This window comes from Dipodomys ordii, unplaced genomic scaffold (genome assembly GCF_000151885.1).
Source record: "Dipodomys ordii isolate 6190 unplaced genomic scaffold, Dord_2.0 Scaffold11, whole genome shotgun sequence".
NCBI classification, from domain to species: domain Eukaryota; kingdom Metazoa; phylum Chordata; class Mammalia; order Rodentia; family Heteromyidae; genus Dipodomys; species Dipodomys ordii.
In genome coordinates this window covers 16163789-16183661 of record NW_012267227.1, presented here as the reverse complement: position 1 = coordinate 16183661, position 19873 = coordinate 16163789, and the positions used below count along the sequence as shown (strand labels likewise).

General features: G+C 52.8%; 1 protein-coding gene across 1 annotated transcript in view; it reads left to right on the top strand.

Annotated features, from left to right (window-relative positions):
• Nucleotides 1–19873, top strand: part of Stard9 (StAR-related lipid transfer (START) domain containing 9) — a 78751-nt gene that overhangs the window by 56956 nt on the left and 1922 nt on the right. Inside the window, exons 21-30 of the mRNA XM_013009986.1 lie at nt 449–621; nt 1058–1514; nt 3890–14368; nt 14515–14712; nt 15105–15288; nt 15614–15751; nt 18500–18617; nt 18720–18841; nt 18974–19038; nt 19185–19387. Coding sequence (XP_012865440.1) covers nt 449–621; nt 1058–1514; nt 3890–14368; nt 14515–14712; nt 15105–15288; nt 15614–15751; nt 18500–18617; nt 18720–18841; nt 18974–19038; nt 19185–19387 — 12137 coding nt within the window. The remainder of the gene's footprint in view (nt 1–448; nt 622–1057; nt 1515–3889; nt 14369–14514; nt 14713–15104; nt 15289–15613; nt 15752–18499; nt 18618–18719; nt 18842–18973; nt 19039–19184; nt 19388–19873) is intronic.

The window sequence follows — 19873 nt, the reverse complement described above, 5'->3', positions numbered from 1 at the left end:
GGAGAGACCGTGAGACTCCTATCTCCAATAAACCACCAGAAAACCGGAAGTGGCGCTGTGGCTCAAGTGGTAGAGCGCTCGCCTTGAGCTGAGGAGCTGAGGGACAGCGCCCAGGCCCGAGTTCAAGCCCCACGACCGACAAAAAAAATAAATAAATAAATAAATAAAACACATCTGTTTTATTTCCCTGCAATTTCCTTAACCAAAATGAACTTGTCTGTGTGTCAAACAGCTGTGTACATACACAGCTGTAAGAATTTGCCTGCCTACTGACTGCTCTCCCTCCCACACTTGTGACATCACACGCTGCTTGTGACACCAGGCCTGCTTGTTCCAAGCTTCTGGAAGTCTAGCCCTCTGTCTACCCTGTTGAATTCAGGGACTTAGACTGCCACCAATTGGTCCTGAGCTTGTTTGGCTTGGGTGACCCCGGACCCTTTTGTAACAGAAAACTGCTGGGAGAGCCACGTGACAGGAAGCACCAGTCACCAAGGGATGGGGAGATTCAGCAACAGCAGTGCTATGTGGAGGATTTAAGGCAAGAAATCTTAGCAGGACAGATCAGAGCTGAGAAGGAACTGGAATCCAGCCGCGCTTGTGTCCACCAACAGACCAAAGGCAGTAAGTGCCCACCATTTTACCTGTCCGTTTCACTGAATTTCTCTAATTTCATGCTTCCACAACCTTCTGTATTCTCCTGTTTTCTTTGTGATATGACGGAACCTTCGGCATAAGGTGTTCTCTCGCTTCCTTTAGAGACCCCGGGGGCTGTAATAAGAAGGGAGCCAGCTTCCTTGTGGCCTCTCAGAATGTCAGGCCTCCTACTTATGACTTGCTGTCATACTTGGCCATGCTTTTCTGCCTGCTCCAGCCGGTACCCACTGCTGTACCAAGGCCTAGGAGTCTTTGTCCCTTTCTCTGTCACTATCCCTCTACCACTATCACCTTAGCCAGCCCTTTCCACCCAGTTTCATCCTGGCTGGAGGTGTCTGAGTGCAGCTAGCTACGGAGGAAGAAGGATGTGCTGACCTTCTCTCTGGGTGTTTTTGGTTCCCAGACCAGCAGTGGCTGCTCAGACAAGAGCCCTGGCTGGCCAGCTTACAGGAGCAGCAGGCGGACCGTGGAGCAGGGGAAGAACTTGAGGTTTCAGTGGCACCTGATGCCTGGATTCAGACAGGTCTTGAGACTCCACCAACCCCACTGGTCCGAAACCAGAAGAGGGTGGTGCGGCTGCAGTTTCTGCGGAGACACGCTCTTCGGGTAGCGGAGCGGAGCATCCGGAGAAGAAAGGTTTCATTCCACCTGGGGAGAATCATTAAGAACCAGAGGCTACAGGAGGCCCAGAGGAGACTGGAACTGATCAGCACACCGTGCTGGCCTCAGGATGACAGCACCTGGAAGTCCCCATGCCAGATACCTCTAGTCCCAGTGCCTCGGCATAGAAGCAGATGGGCAAGCTGCTGTTCTTTGGGTGTCCAAAAGTTCTGCAGCCAGCACTTGTCCCAGCTATACAGGTACAACCAGTGGTTGTCACCTAGAAGCACCCTATCCAGGCAATGTTCTTTACTCCCCAGTGCTTAGTGAAGCGGAGGATTGCGTGTGTTCCTCCCTTCCCCATCGCCATTCTGCCCTCTGGCTTCTCTTCTTTCCTCTGATCTTTCCAGATCCAGTCTCCTCCCTTCTCCCTCCCCTTCAGAGAGGCAGCTCCTGCGTCCTGTGATAAGGATCTCAGCCTCTTTGTCATCCACTCTTCCTACCCAGATGTCCCAGTGCATTTCCTTATGTATCCTGCCACCTTAGTCTCATCCTGCCTCAAACCAGACTATCCTCCCCACATCTGCCTGCCTCTCCTGCTTTCCCTGCCCTGTCACATCAAGTCAACTTCCTGGCCCTGCCTCCTGGTGGTGGGCCAGTTAGTTTTTGACTTACAGGCTCATGTTGGGATCTTGTTTCTCTTCCCTTTCACTCCCAACTGCTGAAAAGAGGATAGCTCCCAGATTCTTGGAGCAGAGGCCTGCGTCTAGTCCTCCTCACGTCCTCATAGCCTACCCGGGGCCTTGCCCACAGAAGCCTTGCCGTTAACAGCCTGAGGTTCTTACCTTTGCTCACTTCTCTGGTCCTCAGAGTACTAGGCAGGATTTTTTCTTTGAAAGCATTTAATTATGAAAAATTTTTCTAATAAAGTTGAGACTCTAGTATATATATATATATATATATATATATATATATCACCCAAATTTGCTGAATTAATTACTTGATATAATCTAAAACCTAGTCCATACTCAGCAACTTGCTGAATCTTCCACCTTCCCATTTCCCAAAGTCTTTTTCTTTTTTTTTTTGGCCGGTTGTGGGGCTTGAACTCTGGGCCTGGGCGCTGTCCCTGCGCTCTTCAGCTCAAGGCTAGCGCTCTACCGCTAGAACCACAGCGCCACTTCCGGTTTTCTAGTGGCTTATTGGAGATGAGAGTCTCATGGACTTTCCTGCCCTGGCTGGCTTTGAACCTCGATCCTCAGATCTCAGCCTCCTGAGTAGCTAGGATTATAGGCGTAAGCCAAAGTCTTTTTAAAACAACTGACATTATGTTATTGCAACCCTACATTTTTATTTTTATTTAAATATTTGTTTTTTTGCCGGTCATGGGGCATGTACTTTGGGCCTGGGTGCTGTCCCTGAGCTCTTCAGCTCAAGGCTAGTGCTCTACCACTTGAACCACAGCGCTACTTCTGGCTTTTTCTGTTTATGTGGTGCTGAGGAATCGAACCCAGGGCCTAATGCATGCAAGGCAAGCACTCTACCACTGAGCTACCTTCCCAGCCGGACAGTAGTTTCTTCAAATCAAGATCCAAAGAAAATTTATACTTGTGATTATTACACCTTTAAGTTTCTTGGTATCATCCTTTAAATTTTTATTTATTTATTTTTTTGCTGCACACTGGTGGCCCACACCTATAATCTTAGCTACTCAGGAGGCTGAGATCTGAGGATTACAGTTCAAAGCCTGCCTGGGCAGGAAAGTCTGCAAGACTCTTATCTCCAATTAACCACCAAAAACCAAAAGTGGCACTGTGGCTTGGGTGGTAGAGTGCTTGCTTTGTGCTGAAAAGCTTAGGGACAGTATCCAGGCCCAGAGTTCAAGTCCCATGACTAATGCTACATATATGTGTGTGTGAAATCTTTAAGTAGTTATACAACAGAATTGCTATCACCAAAGCAGCTGAAATGTTTCCATTTTTGAGTTTTTTTTGTTGTTGTTGGTTGTGGGGCTTGAACTCTGGACCTGAGTGCTGTCCCCGAGCTCTTCAGCTCTAAGCAAGTACTCTACCACTTGAGCCACAGCCACTTGAGGTTTTCTGATTGGTTTATTGTATATAAGAGTCTCTGGAACTTTCCTGCCCAGGCTGGCTTTGAACCATGATCCTCAGATCTCAGCCTCCTGAGTAGCTAGGATTATAGGCGTGAGCCACTGGTGCTTGGTGCCTTTTTGAGCTTTATTTCTTCATTTCACTGATTTGTTAGTTCTGTAAATTTATCTGTTTTTTTTTTGTTTGTTTGTTTTTTGGTCAGTCGTGGGGGCTTGAACTCTGTCTGGGCCTGGGTGCTGTCCCTCAGCTCTTCAGCTCAAGGCCAGCTCTCTACCACTTGAGCCACAGCGCCACTTCTGGTTTTCTGAGTGGCTTATTGGTGATGAGTCTCGCTGACTTTCCTGTCCGTGCTGGCTCTCAACCGTGATCCTCAGCTCTCAGCCTCCTGTGTAGCTAGGATTACAGGCGTGAGCCACCAGCGCCCAGCTTGGCTTTTGTAGCCTTTTAAGAAAAGAAAGTGATGGAAAGTTACATGCCTCTGTGACCTCTCACTTTTACTGAGATGGCTTTCCTTATCTCCACAGTATTTTCCTGAATTGGGATCCCCCTACCACATTACTGCTGATGCCTAACCCTACTCACCAGAAACCAGACAAAGCCCCACCTGCAGATCCAGTTCACCAGGCTCCTCCTTTTCCACTAAGGATAAGACATCTGTGCAGGCGCAACCCCCATCCCACAGGCCAGGAGCAGCTCTGCTGGGCCAAGGGAACTTCAGGCACCAAGGGAGCCTCCACCCCAGACCCCTGCCTCACTGTGAGCAGCCACGAGGCTATGGACATCCAGGAAGTGGAGAGAGTAGGTAAACAGCCCTGTCAGATGGCATCCCTGGGCTTCATGTCTGTGTGCCAGTCAGTTAACGAGCTAAAGCCAAAGGATAGACTGAAGACCTTGACCCCTGTCATCCAGACCAGGAGTGCTAAGCGACTAGCAGCCTCTGTCAGCCCACAAGCTGAGTGGCAAAAAGACTGGGACCTTGGGACCCACAAGCCTGCTAAGGGAGCCATTTGCTGTCCCCTTTATTCCCATGGACCCAAGCAGGCAGCTGGGCATGGAAAAGGAACCAAGACATTTCAGGCCAAAGCCAAACCAACTTTTCCAAACAAGACAACAAAAAGGCAACAGAAAGTGCTGGCAGCTAGGGTCAGAGACATCGCCAGACAGTCCTTTCATTTGCCTCATGGTAATCCTTTGAGGAGACAACCTAACTCAGGAAATCCAGATAGCATGACTGCACTCCCAGATTCCAGCCCTGTAGTGGATCACACAAGAGAAGAAAATGATTTATCTGACGCAGATAGCAATTACTCAGTGGATTCTCTCTCTTGCGTCTGTGCTGAAGTCCAAAGAGAGCCCCCGAAGTCAGAGGACCCTCAGGGGAAGTGGAGTCTCCCTGAACCAGAGAACTCTGAAAGTGACAACAGTCAGATATCTGAGGATTCACTGGCTGAAAATGGGTACCAATGCCCAAATGAATTTCTTAGGGACAATCACCCCACCAACCATGGCCACCCAAGGACTAGAACTACAGCCTCCTTGCGAGGCTTCTGCACACCTTTGGACTGTGGTCCATGTGCTCAGGCTCACAGAGGCTTTTCCTTGGATAGCCTGATCCGTGCTGAGCAAGAACTGAGGGAAGACCAACAAGAAGAACCTTGCCTTGGTTCAGTTGATGAGATGCCTGCAGAGACCTTTTGGCATCTACCCAACTCAGCTTTTCCTGTAGGAGACCAGGAGGCAGCATCCAGGCCTGGTCTCATCGATCACAGAATAGAAGCTAAGCTGAATGCTGTCCTGCCAATGAGCAGTTCATGTTACCTTGATCCTCATTTCCAGCCCCGTTGTGAGTGCCTTAAATCAGAGGTGGAGGCAGGCTACTTTGAACAAGCTGGCTCTTCCCAGTGCACACAGCTTCTAAGAGGGAGCCCGCTAGTGTCCACGGACTCGTGGTTTTCCTGTGACTCTAAGATCAATTCTGGCAGCCCCCCAGGAGTAGTGAGTTCCTTATGTGCAAGTCCTGACATCCAGGAAGCTCAGCCCTGTGCTGAGGAGAAAACTGGCTACAGGCTAACTACTGAAGAACAAAAGCCTTCAGGTGCAGACAAAGCTCTGCCAGGCAGCTCCAGACTGCTCCAGGGAGGTCCTGAGCCGCCATGTGGTGCAAGAGATCCATACCCAGCCTCTACTTCAGACCCACCCAAGCTGCCAGCGTGGGAAGCTCAAAGGCTTCATCCAGGCATCTTTGAGGGTAGAGAAATTCCTGTCATAACCCAACAGGGCGGTTCTGAAGCTTCCCACAGTTCTAGTGTATCAAGCATGTTGGCTTCCTCTGCCACCTCATTCATCCATGTAGAGAGCCTTCCCGAAAGAGACTGGGATTCCCTTCAGCAAAAGTACCTCCTTGAACTCTCTCATCCTGTTTCAGATGCTGTAGGAGAGCTCAAGCAAGCTTTGTTCTGCCCCAAGGAAGATTCTGGCTCCCTGGCTGAAGCTTCTGGTAAAAAAGGAGATACTGGAGTGCCAGTTGGCTCTGGGATATCTAGCAATCTAAATGTCAACAACTTCCTAGTGCATCTGTCTAGAACCACGCATTTGAGAACAGAGAAAGACCAGGTCAGTTCAAGTACAAAGTTAGAAAGTGCTTCTGATTTCCTCAGCACTAGTGACAAAGAAGTGAGTTGTCATGGAGCATACTCAGCAGATGTGGAATCACTGACATCTGCTTCTGCACATGTACAGGTCCAAACAGCCAAGAGCAAGGTACCACATTCTGTGACAGGTGCACATGAGGGCGGACAGAACAATTTGGAAGAGGGCTTCCATGGTAGCCGGAAACGTGTACTACTGACTTCCTCTGATGAGTATTTCTTTCAAAACCGAGTTTGTCGCAGTAATGGCACTGTAGCTACCAAAGCAGAGGATTGGCTCCCAGACCAGGCTCTTTTCAGGAAGAAGAGTGACAGCCAGGCGGGACCATTAAGTCAAAGCAGCCATCCTCCTCCCCTAAGGGAGGAGAAGAACCATTGCCAAGAGAGTGCTGACAAAGCAGGTAGAAGGCACAAAAACATTTCCTTTACATCTCCATCAGTTCCAGAGCTCCACCTCCACTCTGCTCCCTGGAACCCTTTTCCCACTTCCCTGCATCCACCCCCCTTGGAAACATTCTATACAACCAAGAGCAGAGATGCCCTGACGGAAACTGCCCTAGAAATTCCAGCCTACAGGGAAGTCCGGGGGCCATCCCCGTCGCCTAGAGAAGCCTGGGGCTTTCATCCCAGCCACCAAGACCTCCAAGAACCTCATTTGGAGAATAGTTTGCCAATGTCATCCCAAAGCCACGATCTCAAGATGGCTTCATTTCACCAGGTAACAACAGACAGGTCAGTTGATCTGTGTGCTAGGGAAGTGATTGGAAAACTAGAGGAATGCCTTGGAAATATTGAAGAAAGCCACAGTTCTGTTTATTGTTTTTTCGCTCATAACAGACACTGTGTCCCTTCTACGAGCACACAAGTATGTGAATTTGAAAGTCAAGTTGGAATTTTAAATATAGAGCAGCATGGAGAGAGAGAAAAGGCTCCTGTGCAGAGCCTCTGCAGTGCTTCCCTAGACAGCTCTGAGTCTGTTAGTGCTCAAGTCTGTTGGTGCCCTTCTGAGGCAGAAGGGGAAGAAGATCCGGGTCCAAGTGTGGTTGTCCTGCAGGCCCAGCCCCGTGAAAAAGGCAGACAGTCTCTTTCTGGACTCAGGTCTGGTTTTGTCTGTGAAACCACTGATTTGGGCCTAGAGAAGGACATTCCCCTGACAGCCTCTGCTGCTTTAATGTCCAGATCGGGCCAGCATAGAATGAAAAAGACTATGTCCCAGGGTAACAGTCCAGCCCACACATGGGAAGGAAAGAATGAAACAGGACTTGTTGGAAAAGCTCTCTATCCCAAAGACAGCCCAGAAGAGTGTAAGCTTCCAGGGCTGGAATCTGCCTGTGAAGGAGTACGGTCTGTTAAATGCTCTAAGAAAAGACATCCCGGTGGATGCAAGGGCCCCAGAAAGTCACAAGTAATGGTTGGCATCAAAGGAGAACCTTGTGAAAAGAAACACACACAAAATACTACGAGTGCTGATGAAATGGATAAGCTAATTAGGAGTGTAAGGCAACTGGAAAACAGCATCTCAGAAATTGAATCCCAGCAAAATAATCGGCTTCATGCTTCCCATACACCAGGAGTCAGTAAGGAGTCAATGTTCCAGGACCAGAACCACAGGAGGACTGGCCATCCCCTGAGGCCAGGCAGCTCAGCAATCCATCTATCCTACAAAGAGCCATCTGTTCCAAGACAGATTGATGATGCGATCTTCAGATATAGCAAAGCTGGGGGAGTAGAGGTATACAGTTGCCACAGGGTCACCACGAGCCCCTTCAGGTCAAGTGAGCATGCACAAGACTGTCAGAGTGTGGGAGCGCACACTCACACAGCTGATGTAGCGTTAGACAGAGTCTCCAGAGGCACATGTAATCCTTCAGGAAGAGGCACAGCTCAAGGAGAGAGCACCAATACTACTCTTCACCTGGGGAGAATGAAAAAATTGGCGAGAGCTTTGCCAACCAGACTAGAGGGGTCTGGGAAGGACATCGAGCTGGGAGGAGAATCAGCAAACTCCAAAGAACAGACGTGGGACTTGGAAAGTTTTGAGGAACTAGAGACTGTAAAAGGTTTTCAGATGAATCAAATTGCTGAATGTTCTAGTGGTTCAGAGCCAGAGGACCCAGTAGTTCAAGGTAGACTTGAACAAATGGCCAGGAAAAGTAGAAGGTGCCCACTGAAAGAAAATATAGACCTAATAAAGACTCAGAAACTTCTTAATCCAAGCCAGCACTGTTTGGATACAGTTTCCAGCCAGGAGACTGCCTTTCCCTTACTGACCCAGACAGACTTTTCCGCAACTACTTACTGCCAAGACCTGAGGAATAATTCCTTGCCCTTGGGTTCTCCCAGGTTGCCCAGAAACCATCTTCATGCTTCTGATTCTCTAAATATGTCTTCAGTTGAGACACTGCTGGATCCTACAATGCTGAAGATTCATGAAAGTCCCTTGGGAACCAGAGTAGGGCATCAGGACCAGAGTGGAGGGACCGGGAGTCCCGAGGGAAGTGTTTCAGGGGGCTTCTCCATGCCACCCACTGCTTGGTATGGGTCTGAGATGCCCACACCCATGGAATCTGATGGCCAGTCCGTTATATCGGACAGCAGCATTCCACTAGGGACAGAGGACTGGATGACATCAAGCACCAGCTCCCACGACCAAGGGAGGGACCTCAGAATCGCTTTGATGGCTTTGAGTACCCAGGAAGATTTGGGGTCTGAAACTGAGGCAGCTATACCAAAAAAAAGGTCCAGTTCCTTGAACAGAATTTCTGGGCGGCTTGAAAAGAGGGTCAGCTTCCTCTTAGAAGAGGACACTGACCAAAGTGGGGAGACAAGGGAGAAGACAGAGGAGGCTGAAGACCCAGGCCCCGCCAGCAGCACCTCCTTAGAACCTATTTCCCTGCCACAAGAGCCTGAGGCAGAGCCCATGCTGTCAGACTCCTCCGTCCATGCGTCCATGTGCCTGGCCATCCTGAAGGAGATCAGACAGGTTACCACCCAGAGAAAGCAGCTCGGAGACTTTGCCATGTTGGGGACAGTCCTCCCTCACTATGAAATGTCACTAGAGCCTGAAAGTTCTTTAGGCACCACTGAAATATGCTGGCAAATGGACCCGTTACAAGTGTTAGATAGGACCCAGAATGAGGACGAAGCACAGGGATTGTCTGCTACACCAGGTCATCTGTCACCTGATGAGCCGGAAGTGCAGGCCACCCTTCTTTGTGAAGATGACTTTCAGCCTCGGTCCGATTCTGAAATGAACGAAGGGCCAAGGCATCATTCAAGGGCTTCATCTCCCAGAGCCACTAGCGACAAAGGCCATGCTGGAGAACTGAGATACGTCCTGGAAGCCAGTGAGCAGTTTGTATGTCACTCTAGCTCTGAAACCACAGGGATGGAGGAAGAAGCACCCAGAGCCCCTTCCTCTGCTGATCCCTGGGTCTCCCACAGGCTCTCCTCGGACATGGAGCGGGACAGGAGGGTGTCCTCTCAGGCCCCTTGTTGTGATCCTGGGAGGGCTCCACAGAGGCAAAGCCACTTAGCTGCCTGGGAGACTGAAGATGGCACTTTCTCTGGCAGGTGGGACAACAGGCCTGGGCTGCGAGAGCCAAAGCGGCCAGAATCGCCATATGGAAGTGGCTCTAGCAGCTTCTTCGTGGCCGCACAGGGAGGCAAAAGAGCCCATGTTGAAAGGCAACCTATGGTATGTGATTTTCACAGTGCCACCAGCCTCCCGGGGCCTCGTGCTGATGCCATCCAATGCCCTGAGGCCTCCTCCACTGACTTAGAAGAAGCGATGACAAGTGCAAAACACCCTGCAGTTCTGGCTGGAGCGCTGAGAAAGGTCAGCATGGGAGCCCCCAAGCAGCAACACGTGAAGTGGAAGGAGAAGACGGAGTCTATGCTGCCAGAAGCCTGCAGGGCTGGCGGCAAAGCTTTCAGGCCAACTTTACCAAATCAGAGACCTAGACCAGATCCTAGGGGTGTTGGAGAGGAGCCCCCATGTGCATGCCAAACTGAGACTTTAGCCAGCTTTGTCTTAGAAAGCCCTGAAGACAGTGGGCCACTTGGCTTATCTCGGAAGGAAGAGGAGAGCAAAGCTTTTCCTTGTCAACCCCTGGGTAGTGCTCTTATTGCTGGGAATGTCTGTACCTTCCATTCTTCCCCTCCACTGTGTGCTAGAGATGGTGACCCAAGGAAGGGGATTGCCAGGGCTCACCATTCATCCTTCATAGAACCTTCCAGGTTCTGTGAAATGGATGAGGGAGAAGGCTCTTCCACAGAACCCGACATGCCCCTGGCACATAGCCTTGAGCTTAAAGAAAGAAATGTGGGCCTCAGGCCAAGAGACAGCAGCCCTCTTGAGCCAAGCACCACAGCTGCTGGCCTGTCTCGCACTCAGGGCTGTAGCTCTTCATTCACCCCTGGCACCAGAGCAAGTTCCTTCACTCCCTCCACGGCTGATGGCAGCTCAGGGCTGGTAGGGGATCCTGAGAAGAAAGGCAGCACTGAGCTTGAGGGCTCATACTTGGAGGCACCGAGGACTCTGACGGAGAGTTCCATAGGTGACCAGCATGGACAGGCAGCTGACATGGAGCCAGAGCCACCTGTAACAGCCTGGGGCCTACACAGCCCGAATGGAAGCAAAGGGTTCACTGTGAGTGAGTTGGCGGTAGAAGAACAGCATAGACAGCTAGAAAACACCATCAGATCCCTTTTAGAGAAGACACAGCCCAAGTCCTTGGATCCCCAAGCCAAGTGTGTAAGGTTAAAACACGTGTGCAGTCCTCAGGCCGACTGTGCCTGGGAGGAAGAAGAGCAGCAGAGAGATGAACCTTCTGGAGAGAAAGACTCTGCCCGGCACAGAAATCCCCCACCCTCGGATGGAGATGGCTTGCACTACTGTCAGAATAGACACGCTAGGAAAGCTGAGGCGGCTATGACAAACTCTCCCGTGTTCCAGAGTTTCTTCTCAGGTTTTGAGGACACAGCTTCTGGACCCCTGGAGCAAAGTGAAGTGCCACAGCCCGCTGCCTGGAGGCCTGGCCAGCCCTGTTCTGATAGGAAGCAGCCAGCCCCCCATCACAGGCACTCACATCCTATAATTGCAGTCTTCTCTGGTCCCCAACACTTCAAGTCCTCCTCTAGACCCCGGTTCTCTGTGATTAACTCATCTCGGTCCCTTCAGGAGCTAATGAGCAAGGCCTGTCCTTGCCCTAGAGAGGGGGACCTGCAGAGCCTGTGTCCCAGCCACCGTTCCTCAAGAAAGCCAATGGCAAGAGCCGCTCTGCGGGCTGAGGACAGCAATCAGATGGTCTTATCTAACTTCTACAGTAGCTCTGCTGATCATGGGGCCCAGAAACCTGTCACCCCTCCTTATCCCACACTCCCCACGTGCTCATGCATGCCAGCCCCCAGTTTTGTGAGCAGTTGCATGTATAGCTCTTGGGAACAGGCTCCACAGGGAAAGCCAGAGACACTGGGTGTCCAGGTCAGGCCAGAGAACTGCTTTTCTCCAGTGGACAAAGGGATGTTAACCCTTGACTCCAGTGACAGCACTCCTTCCATCCCGCCTCTGTCTCCAGACGGGTCTGTGTGCATCGGTTGGAAGCAGTATGTATTTGGCAGTACAGCTGATCTCCTTTTCAGTCAGAAACCATCGAATGTGGCCCACGGCACTGGCATGGACAGTGGCTTAGAAGATCAGAATTCTCCACTCAAGTCTCAGGTCGGTGCCCATGCCAGAACCCTGTCAAGAACACACAGGAGCACAGAGCATGCCCAAAGCTGTGTTGAGGCTGGGAAAGTACTGAATCCCTCATTGGCCTTGAGGGATCCCTATGTGCTCACTGGTACTGGTGTGGCCCCCACTTTAGATACCAATAGAAGACTCCAGTTCCAGGGCTCTAGTGATGGGGCAAGCTGTCTTCGGAGTGAGCCCCTATTGGCTGAGGAGAACGCTGCCACTCCAGTGGACAGGGCTGGGCTGCTGGGCAGGGCAGAGGCCCACCCCGGGGGGCTGGCCAGGAGGAACACCTTGGAGCAAGGCACGCAGACCCCTGGCTGCAGGCGCCGCTGGAGCTGCACCGACATCTCCACGCAGCCTGACAGCGACAGACGGCCAGCCTGCGACCTGGCCTCCTGGAGCAGCATGCACAGCCTGTCTCTCCGCCTGTCTCAGCTCCTGCACAACACCTCGCAGCTGCTTGGAAGCCTCTCCCAGCCAAATGTGGCCTCAAGGAAGCAGACCACCAATGTTTCCGCTCCAGAGGAGGCCCTGCCTGTCCTCAAGATGGAGGGAGCTACTCAGACTACCTTGGATAAAGGCACCCAGACCGATCTCATCTCCCCATTCCCTCCCGCCCCCGCCCCAGGGACCAAGCCTCCAGAAGTGAATGTGAGCCTTGAAGTGCTAGCCTCCGGCATCAAAACCACATCTCTAGGAAAGGGAGATACCCCAGTGGCACTCGAGAAGAGAGAAGCCGAGGAAACACCACCAAAAATGGCAGCATCCCCAGAGGTTCATGAAGGAAGGTGTCAGAGCCCGCCAACACCTCTGTCTCCACTGAGGCTTCAGAAAGTGTCTCTTGAGCAGAGCCTCCCTTCTGTGAGCCCCCTAGCTTCTGAAGCTGCTCCACCTCCTGCCCCCCAGCCAGGATGCCCTGGCATGGATAACAGCCCCCACATTCCTTGCCCCCTAAGGCTTGTCCCCAGTACTCCAGACTTCCCCCTGGAGCTTGGTGTCCAGAAGCAGCCGGGCCCGGCGAGTGCCACGGTGGACAGGGCCTCCTCGCCAATCCTTATTCTCAGCGCAAGCTGCCAAGAGTCAGACCCCGCTCAGCCCCCCTCCACCCCACCTCCTGGAGGCCACCTGGGGCCTTCCACTAGCCCACAGCTGGGGCCCAGTGCCTCAAGGCCGCCAGGGGATGAGGGTCCAGATGGGTTGGATGGCTCCCTGAGTATCGAAGCTCAGAGTCAAGGCCAAAAACACTCAGAAAGGAGTACTGACAGCTTCCTCCTCGAGCCAAGCTCCCCGCGCAGCCCACGGCGGCGCTCCAGAGTCCAAGCTGCTGGGCAGCCACAGCCAGTGACTGCCACCAGGGCGCAGTGCAGACAGCCCCCTTCCGTGAACAGCACCGGGGCGCAGTGCAGACAGCCGTCTCCCACTCCCGGGGCACAGTGCAGACAGCCGTCTCCCACTCCTGGGGCACAGTGCAGACAGCCGTCTCCCACTCCCGAGGCGCAGTGTAGACAGCCGCCTCCCGTGAACAGCACAGGAGCACAGTGCAGACAGCCATCTCCCACAACCAGCACTGAGGCGCAGTGCAGACAGCCGCCTCCCGTGACCAGCACTGGGGCGCAGTGCAGACAGCCGCCTCCGGTGACCAGCACCGGGATGCAGTGTAGACAGCCGCCTCCTGTGACCAGCACTGAGGCGCAGTGCCGACAGCCCCCTCCTGCAACCAGCACCGGGGCGCAGTGCAGACAGCCGCCTCCCGTGACCAGCACCGGGGCGCAGTGCAGACAGCCGTCTCCCACAACCAGCACCGGGGCGCAGTGCAGACAGCCGTCTCCCACAACCAGCACCGGGGCGCAGTGCAGACAGCCGTCTCCCACAACCAGCACCGGGACGCAGTGCAGACAGCCGTCTCCCACAACCAGCACCGGGGCGCAGTGCAGACAGCCGTCTCCCACAACCAGCACCGGGGCACAGTGCAGACAGCCCCCTCCCGCGACCAGCACCGGGGCACAGTGCAGACAGCCATCTCTACCCCCAAGGAGCCAGAGGCTACTGGGAAACTTGGCTTACCCAGAGCCAGGCGCACTGAACCTTGGGGGGCCGGGCAGGCCTCCAGCAGAGCCCCACCCCATGGTGGACCTCTCCTCTCCATGGAGGGAGCTGCAGCCCCTCCCTTGGTCCGCTGACACTGCAGAGTCTCGAGGTCCTGCCTCGGGCTCACCTCATGCCTGCAGACCCCAGAAGCTGCTGCGCTCCATTTCCCACATGTGCCTGGTCTCTGAGCGCCAGCATCATAGCCAGAGGGACAGGTATGGGGTTCAGGATGACTCTTCTGGGGGGCTGGGTATGAGTGAGAAGCTGAGGACCTGCTCAAGACAGAAGAGACGGAGGCCTCCACAACTTCCCTGTGACCAGAGCCACAACGCTGAGTGGTCCCAGGCGAAACCGATTCCCCTGCAAACGGGGGTCCACAAGCCCTCACTGAGCATGGAGCTCATGGAAGCGAAGTTGCATCACGGCTTCGGGGAGGTGGATGCCCTGCTGCAGGTGCTGCAGAACGGGACTGGGGAGGCACTAGCCCCGGAGCCCCCGGCGGGCAGCTGGGAGGAGCTGTACACTCGGTAAGGGCCGGCCTGGAGGGCAAGGGGTGGCCGAGGTGGAAGAGAACCTGAGAAAGTGGAGGGTGTTCTCTGCCCACACTCAGCTCTGGCATCTTCCGGGGGCTGGAGAGCACTTCCAGCTTCAGTGACTCTGTCCCATTTCTCAGGCAGAGAAAAGCCATCGAGACCCTCAGGAGAGAAAGGGCTGAGCGACTTCAGCACTTCTATCAGACACAAAACCTCTGCCCCAAGAAACAACTGAATCTCCAGCTCACCCACGATCCCCCCACGTGGGAGCCTGACTTGCCCAGCAGGCGCCGGGAATACCTGCAGCAACTGAGGAAGGAGGTTGTGGAGACCACCAGGTAAGGGGAACCCACCGGCCTGCAGGAAGTGGCTTTGGGGGGGGGGGAGAGGAGAGTTTTAGCATCTTAAGGGTCTTCCATTCTGTGGCAAATGAGGTGACTCTGGGAGGCTGGGACGCACGGAAAGAGGAGGATAGATGGGAATGGATGAGGGAAATGGAGGTGGAGAGAAATCCTGGGAAAGGATGGACTGCACTCTGCGTGTCTCGACAGTCTGTAGACCTGGGTCTTCGAATGGCATGGCCGCCTTGCTCGGGCAGCCTCTCCTGACGTGAGAGCTTGACTCTGTGGGCAAAGGGGAAGATGATGCTGCATCAGCCAGGTGGAAGGTCGGTGCTGTCGCCATGTCACTGCCATATTGGAAAGTCTTTCCACCCTGCAATCTCCCCTAGGAGCCCAGAGGAAGCATCCAGGTCTGCTGAGCAAACCTGTGACATTGAGCTCATGCTGAGAGACTATCAGCGGGCCCGAGAGGAGGCCAAGCTGGAGATTGCCCGGGCGCGGGACCAGCTGTGGGAGCGGACTGAACAAGAGAAGCTGGGGATCCGCCAGAAGATCATTTCCCAGCTGCTGAAGGTGAGGACTGGAGCCTGGAACCGGGGAAGCCCTGGCTGTGGCTGCCTCTGAGTGTGTGTGTGTGGGGGGGATGGACGGGATAGGACCGCTGCCAGCTCAACACAGGACTCCTCCTGCCTGCACCATAGCAGCTCCTGCCCCTAGGCCAGGCCTGGGAGGAAGTGGCTTCTGTGCTCACCTAGTATGGGGCAGCCTGAGGAGTGGCTGCTATGGGGAATTGGCGGTGGGAGGCAGGAGGCACAGGAGCTGGGTAATGGGGGAGGGGAGAAGGGGATAGGGGTCATGAAGGTGTACCAGAAGCTGCTTGATGATCGGTCCTTCCCAGGAAGAGGAAAAACTCCACACACTGGTCAACTCCAGCCCCCAGAGCACCAGCTCCAATGGAAGCCTCTCCTCAGGCATCACCTCCGGATACAACAGCAGTTCTGCTTTCTCAGGCCAGCCCCAGTCCCCGGAGGCGATGGTGAGTGAGCAGTAGACACTAGGAACAATCCAGCAAGCCAGATAAGCACTAGGCCCTCCTCGGGGGACCACTGTAGATGTGAGCCCTTCCCCCAGCCTTGAGACTTGCCTCCCTGTCCCTCTGTCTAGATCACCTGGTCATTCCAGTGTGTGTTTTGTAGATGCCATCTGATGACACAGCAGCGAGCAAAACTATCCTCGTCTCTTAGAAGGGCAGCTATTTTATGATTCATTACTGTTGCAGTTATTTGGGTAGGGACACTAAGCCAGCATAAAACAGTGTCTAAGCCCCTAGGTGAGTAAAGATCCTGGAGAGAGAGTGCATGCATTTAAACTGAGGCTGAGCCAGGCCCTAAGTGCTCAAACCTACAGTCATAGTGACTCAGGAGGCTGAGATCTCTGAAGATAATGGCTCGAAGCCAGCTGGGGAAGAAAGGCCTATGAGACTCCTATGTCTGCTTAAACAGCAGAAAACCAGAACTGGAGGTATGGCTCAAGTGGTAGAGCACCAGTGTTGAGTGGAAAAGGCTAAGCAGAAATGTGATGTCCCAAGTCCCTAGTAATGGCAGACACATGCACAGAGTCTAGAAGGATGAGAGGTATTTAATGCAGAACGTGCTTAGATACTGGAATTGGGAGAGATCCCGGGGCTCAGCAAATGAGGCCTCGAGGAAGGGAGTTTGAGGACCTAAATGACAGCAGGTGGCTGGAACAGAAAGACATGAGACCAGATGCTGGTGGCTCAGATTTGTAATCCTAACTAGATGGGGAGGTGGGGGGGGGGCGAGATCTGATAGAAAGCTTTTACCTAGAAGAATAGGATGATGAGATTGGAAGAGGAAGCAAGAGAGACCTGTTAGCTGACCCTGGCAAAACTGAGCAAGATGGTGAGCGCTTGGTTTAGGCGCTGCCAGTGTAGAGAAATGATTGTGGATCTAGGGCTGGGAAGGTGGCTCAGTGGTAGAGCACTTGCCTTGCATACATGAGGCCCTGGGTTCGATTCCTCAGCACCACATAAGCAAAAAAAGCCAAAAGTGGTGCTGTGGCTCAAGTGGTAGAGCACTAGCCTTGAGTTGAAGAGCTGAGGGACAGCGCCCAGGCCCAGAGTTCAGGCCCCACGACCAACAGGGAAAAAAAAAGAAAAAAAAGAAATGATTGTGGATCTTGACTAAGCAAGTAAAGGACTAGGTACTGGATGTTAGCAGAATGGGAGAGAATAGTAGAGAACGGTACTCACTTGTTTTTCAAGCCCTGGTCCAGGGCCTGGGGGCTTGTCCCTGAGCTTTCTTGTTCAAAGCTAGCACCCTACCACTTGAACCCAGCTCCACTACCAGCTTTTTTAGTAGTAAACTGGAGATAAGAATCTCATGGGCTTTCCTGCCTAGTGTGGTTTTGAACCACAATCCTCAGATCATAGCCTTTTTTTTTTTTTTTTAAATCGGTCATGGGCCCGAACTCTGGGTCTGGGCGCTGTCCCTTAGCTTTTTAGCTCAGTGCTAGCCCTCTACCACTTGAGCCACAGTGCACTTGTGATTCTCATCTTCTAGACATCATCTGTCCGAGTTTGGTGTCTGTTTCTGGGGATATTATGTGCAACCACATGGAAATGCATATCTTTCTATAAAGCTCATGAGTGGAAGCACCCATTTTGTCACTTGGTGGTTGTCTTTGTTTTGGTTGAGGGGCTTAAACTTGGGGCCTGGGCACTGTCCCTGGGCTCTTCTGCTCAAAGCTAGCACTCTACCACTTTGAGCCACAGCTCTTCTTTCAATTTCCTGGTGGTTTATTGGAGCTAAGAGTCTCATGGACTTTACTGCCTGGGCTGACTTGGAACCATGATCCTCAGATCTCAGCCTCCTGAGTAGCTAGGATGACAGGCGTGAGCCACCAGCACCTGGCATCATTTCTTATTTTTATTTATTTTTTTGTCAGTCGTGGGTCTTGAACTCTGGGCCTGGGTGCTGTCCCTTAGCTTTTTAGCTCAATACTAGCGCTCTATCACTTGAGCCACAGTGCCACTTGTGGTTTTCTGGTGGTTAATTGGAGATAAGAGTCTCATGAACTTTCCTGCCTGGGCTGGCTTTGAATGGCGATTCTCAGGTATCAGCCTCCTGAGTAGCTAGAATTACAGGCATGAGCCACCAGCGCCCAGCTCATCTCTTATTTTTTGAGGTGATTTTTTTTCCCATTTATATAGCCCACTTTGATTTTTTTTCCTAAAATCTTTTGGTTTTGATTTATCTATCACTAAGTTCTTGTCTTGAAAGAAGCCACAAGTTAGGACATGAAGGCAGAGGTAGCATGTGGGTGCTTTTAAGATCTGGGCTGAGGTCAAGGCCATGCTGTTGAGCAGCTGGCTGAAGTTGGAAGAAGGGTGAACGCAGGACCTGGTTTCACATTACGACCTCTGGCTTAGCTACTACACTTGGGGCCATGGGTCAGCTTTTCCTCTCTCTTACTTTCCTCCAGCTTTAGTATCTACACTCAAACCCCTCCATCCATAGCTGCCTTGCTGTGGCCACAGTTGTGATGTCTGTAGGAACTGTTCTGCAAGCAGCCTTTAAGTCTTTGGCATGGAAAGAAAAGACATAGTCGAGGTAGGGTTCTCTTGCTAGTGACGTCTTGGGAGCATTCACCTTCTTCCAACAGCCAACACAGCCATCACAGTAAAAGCTGTTAGGTACAGTCGGAAATGTTTATGTGTGCCTGCTTTATGCTTCTCTGCTTCTGAGCCCTCTCTGTTCTGCAGGGGGACACAGACTTGTCTGATTCCAGAGACACCTGGCTAGGAGAAGGGCAGTGCCGTCCAGCAGTGAGGAACAGTCACCTGGATGTGGCAGGGTCTGCCTGGAAGAGCTCAGTCTACAGTGAGTGGGGGAGGGGGGCAGAGGGTGTGCATCTGCTTAGTGTGGGGACCCTGCTATGTCACAGGGTCGCTGGCCATCTCAATTTCCACCTACTTGTTGTAGGCCGCAGAGCCTCCCTGGGCAGCTGCTACTCCCAATCCAGCATCTCCAGCTTGGTCAACTGCTTCTCCGCCTCCTCCTATCAGGAGTTGGCCAAGCATATCGTGGACATGACAATGGCTGATGTGAGTCACTTCTACTCATCCCCACCATTGCTTTAGCCAGACCTCTGCTGGGTGGGCAAGGAGGAAAGATATGCTTGGTAAACTGAGGGTCTGATTTGCGCTACCCCACTAATTTGGCCAATGTGTCTCCAGGTAATGGCTGCTTGTTCAGACAATCTTCACAACCTCTTCAGCTGCCAGGCAACAGCTGGATGGAAGTAAGAGCCTTGGGCAATGTCTTGGTCCAACCCTGCTGTCCTGTTGGGGTTTTTTTCCTTCCCTCTGTCTAGATTTCTGGAGTCCCTCACCTGGGGCTCCTCCTGGAGCCCATTTTCACCTCCTCTTTGTGCTCTGGTCCCCTTAGCTATCAGGGTGAGGAGCAGGAGGTGCAGGTTTACTACAAAGAGTTTTCTTCTACTCGGCATGGCTTCCTGGGGGCAGGTGTGGTGTCCCAGCCGCTGCCTCATGTGTGGGCAGCTGTGAGTGACCCCACCCTGTGGCCCCTGTATCACAAGCCCATCCACACAGCAAGGCTGCATCAGCGGGTGACCAACAGCATCAGTCTGGGTGAGCCAAGGGAGGGAGGTGTCAAGCGGGCCCTGGCCAGGGATCTGAAGTAGATGGAGGGACCAGGTACCGGCTGCTCACGCCTATTATCCTAGCTGCTCAGGAGGCTGAGATCTGATGATCATGGTTCAAAGCCAGCCCAGGCAGGAAAGTCCATGAGACCCTTATCTCCAATTAACCATCAGAAAACCAGACGTAGCACTGTGGCTCAGGTTGTAGAGCGCTCGCCTTGAGCTGAAGAGCTAAGGGACAGCGCCCAGGCCCAGAGTTCAGACCCCACAACCAAACCAAAAAAAAGAAAAAAAGAGAGATGGGGCTGGGAAGGTGGCTCAGTGGTAGAGTGCTTGCCTTGCATGCCTGAGGCCCTGGGTTCGATTCCTCAGCACCACATGAGCAAAAAGAAAAAAGCTGGAAGTGGTGCTGTGGCTCAAGTGGTAGAGCGCTAGCCTTGAGCTGAAGAGCTGAGGGACAGCGCCCAGGCCCAGA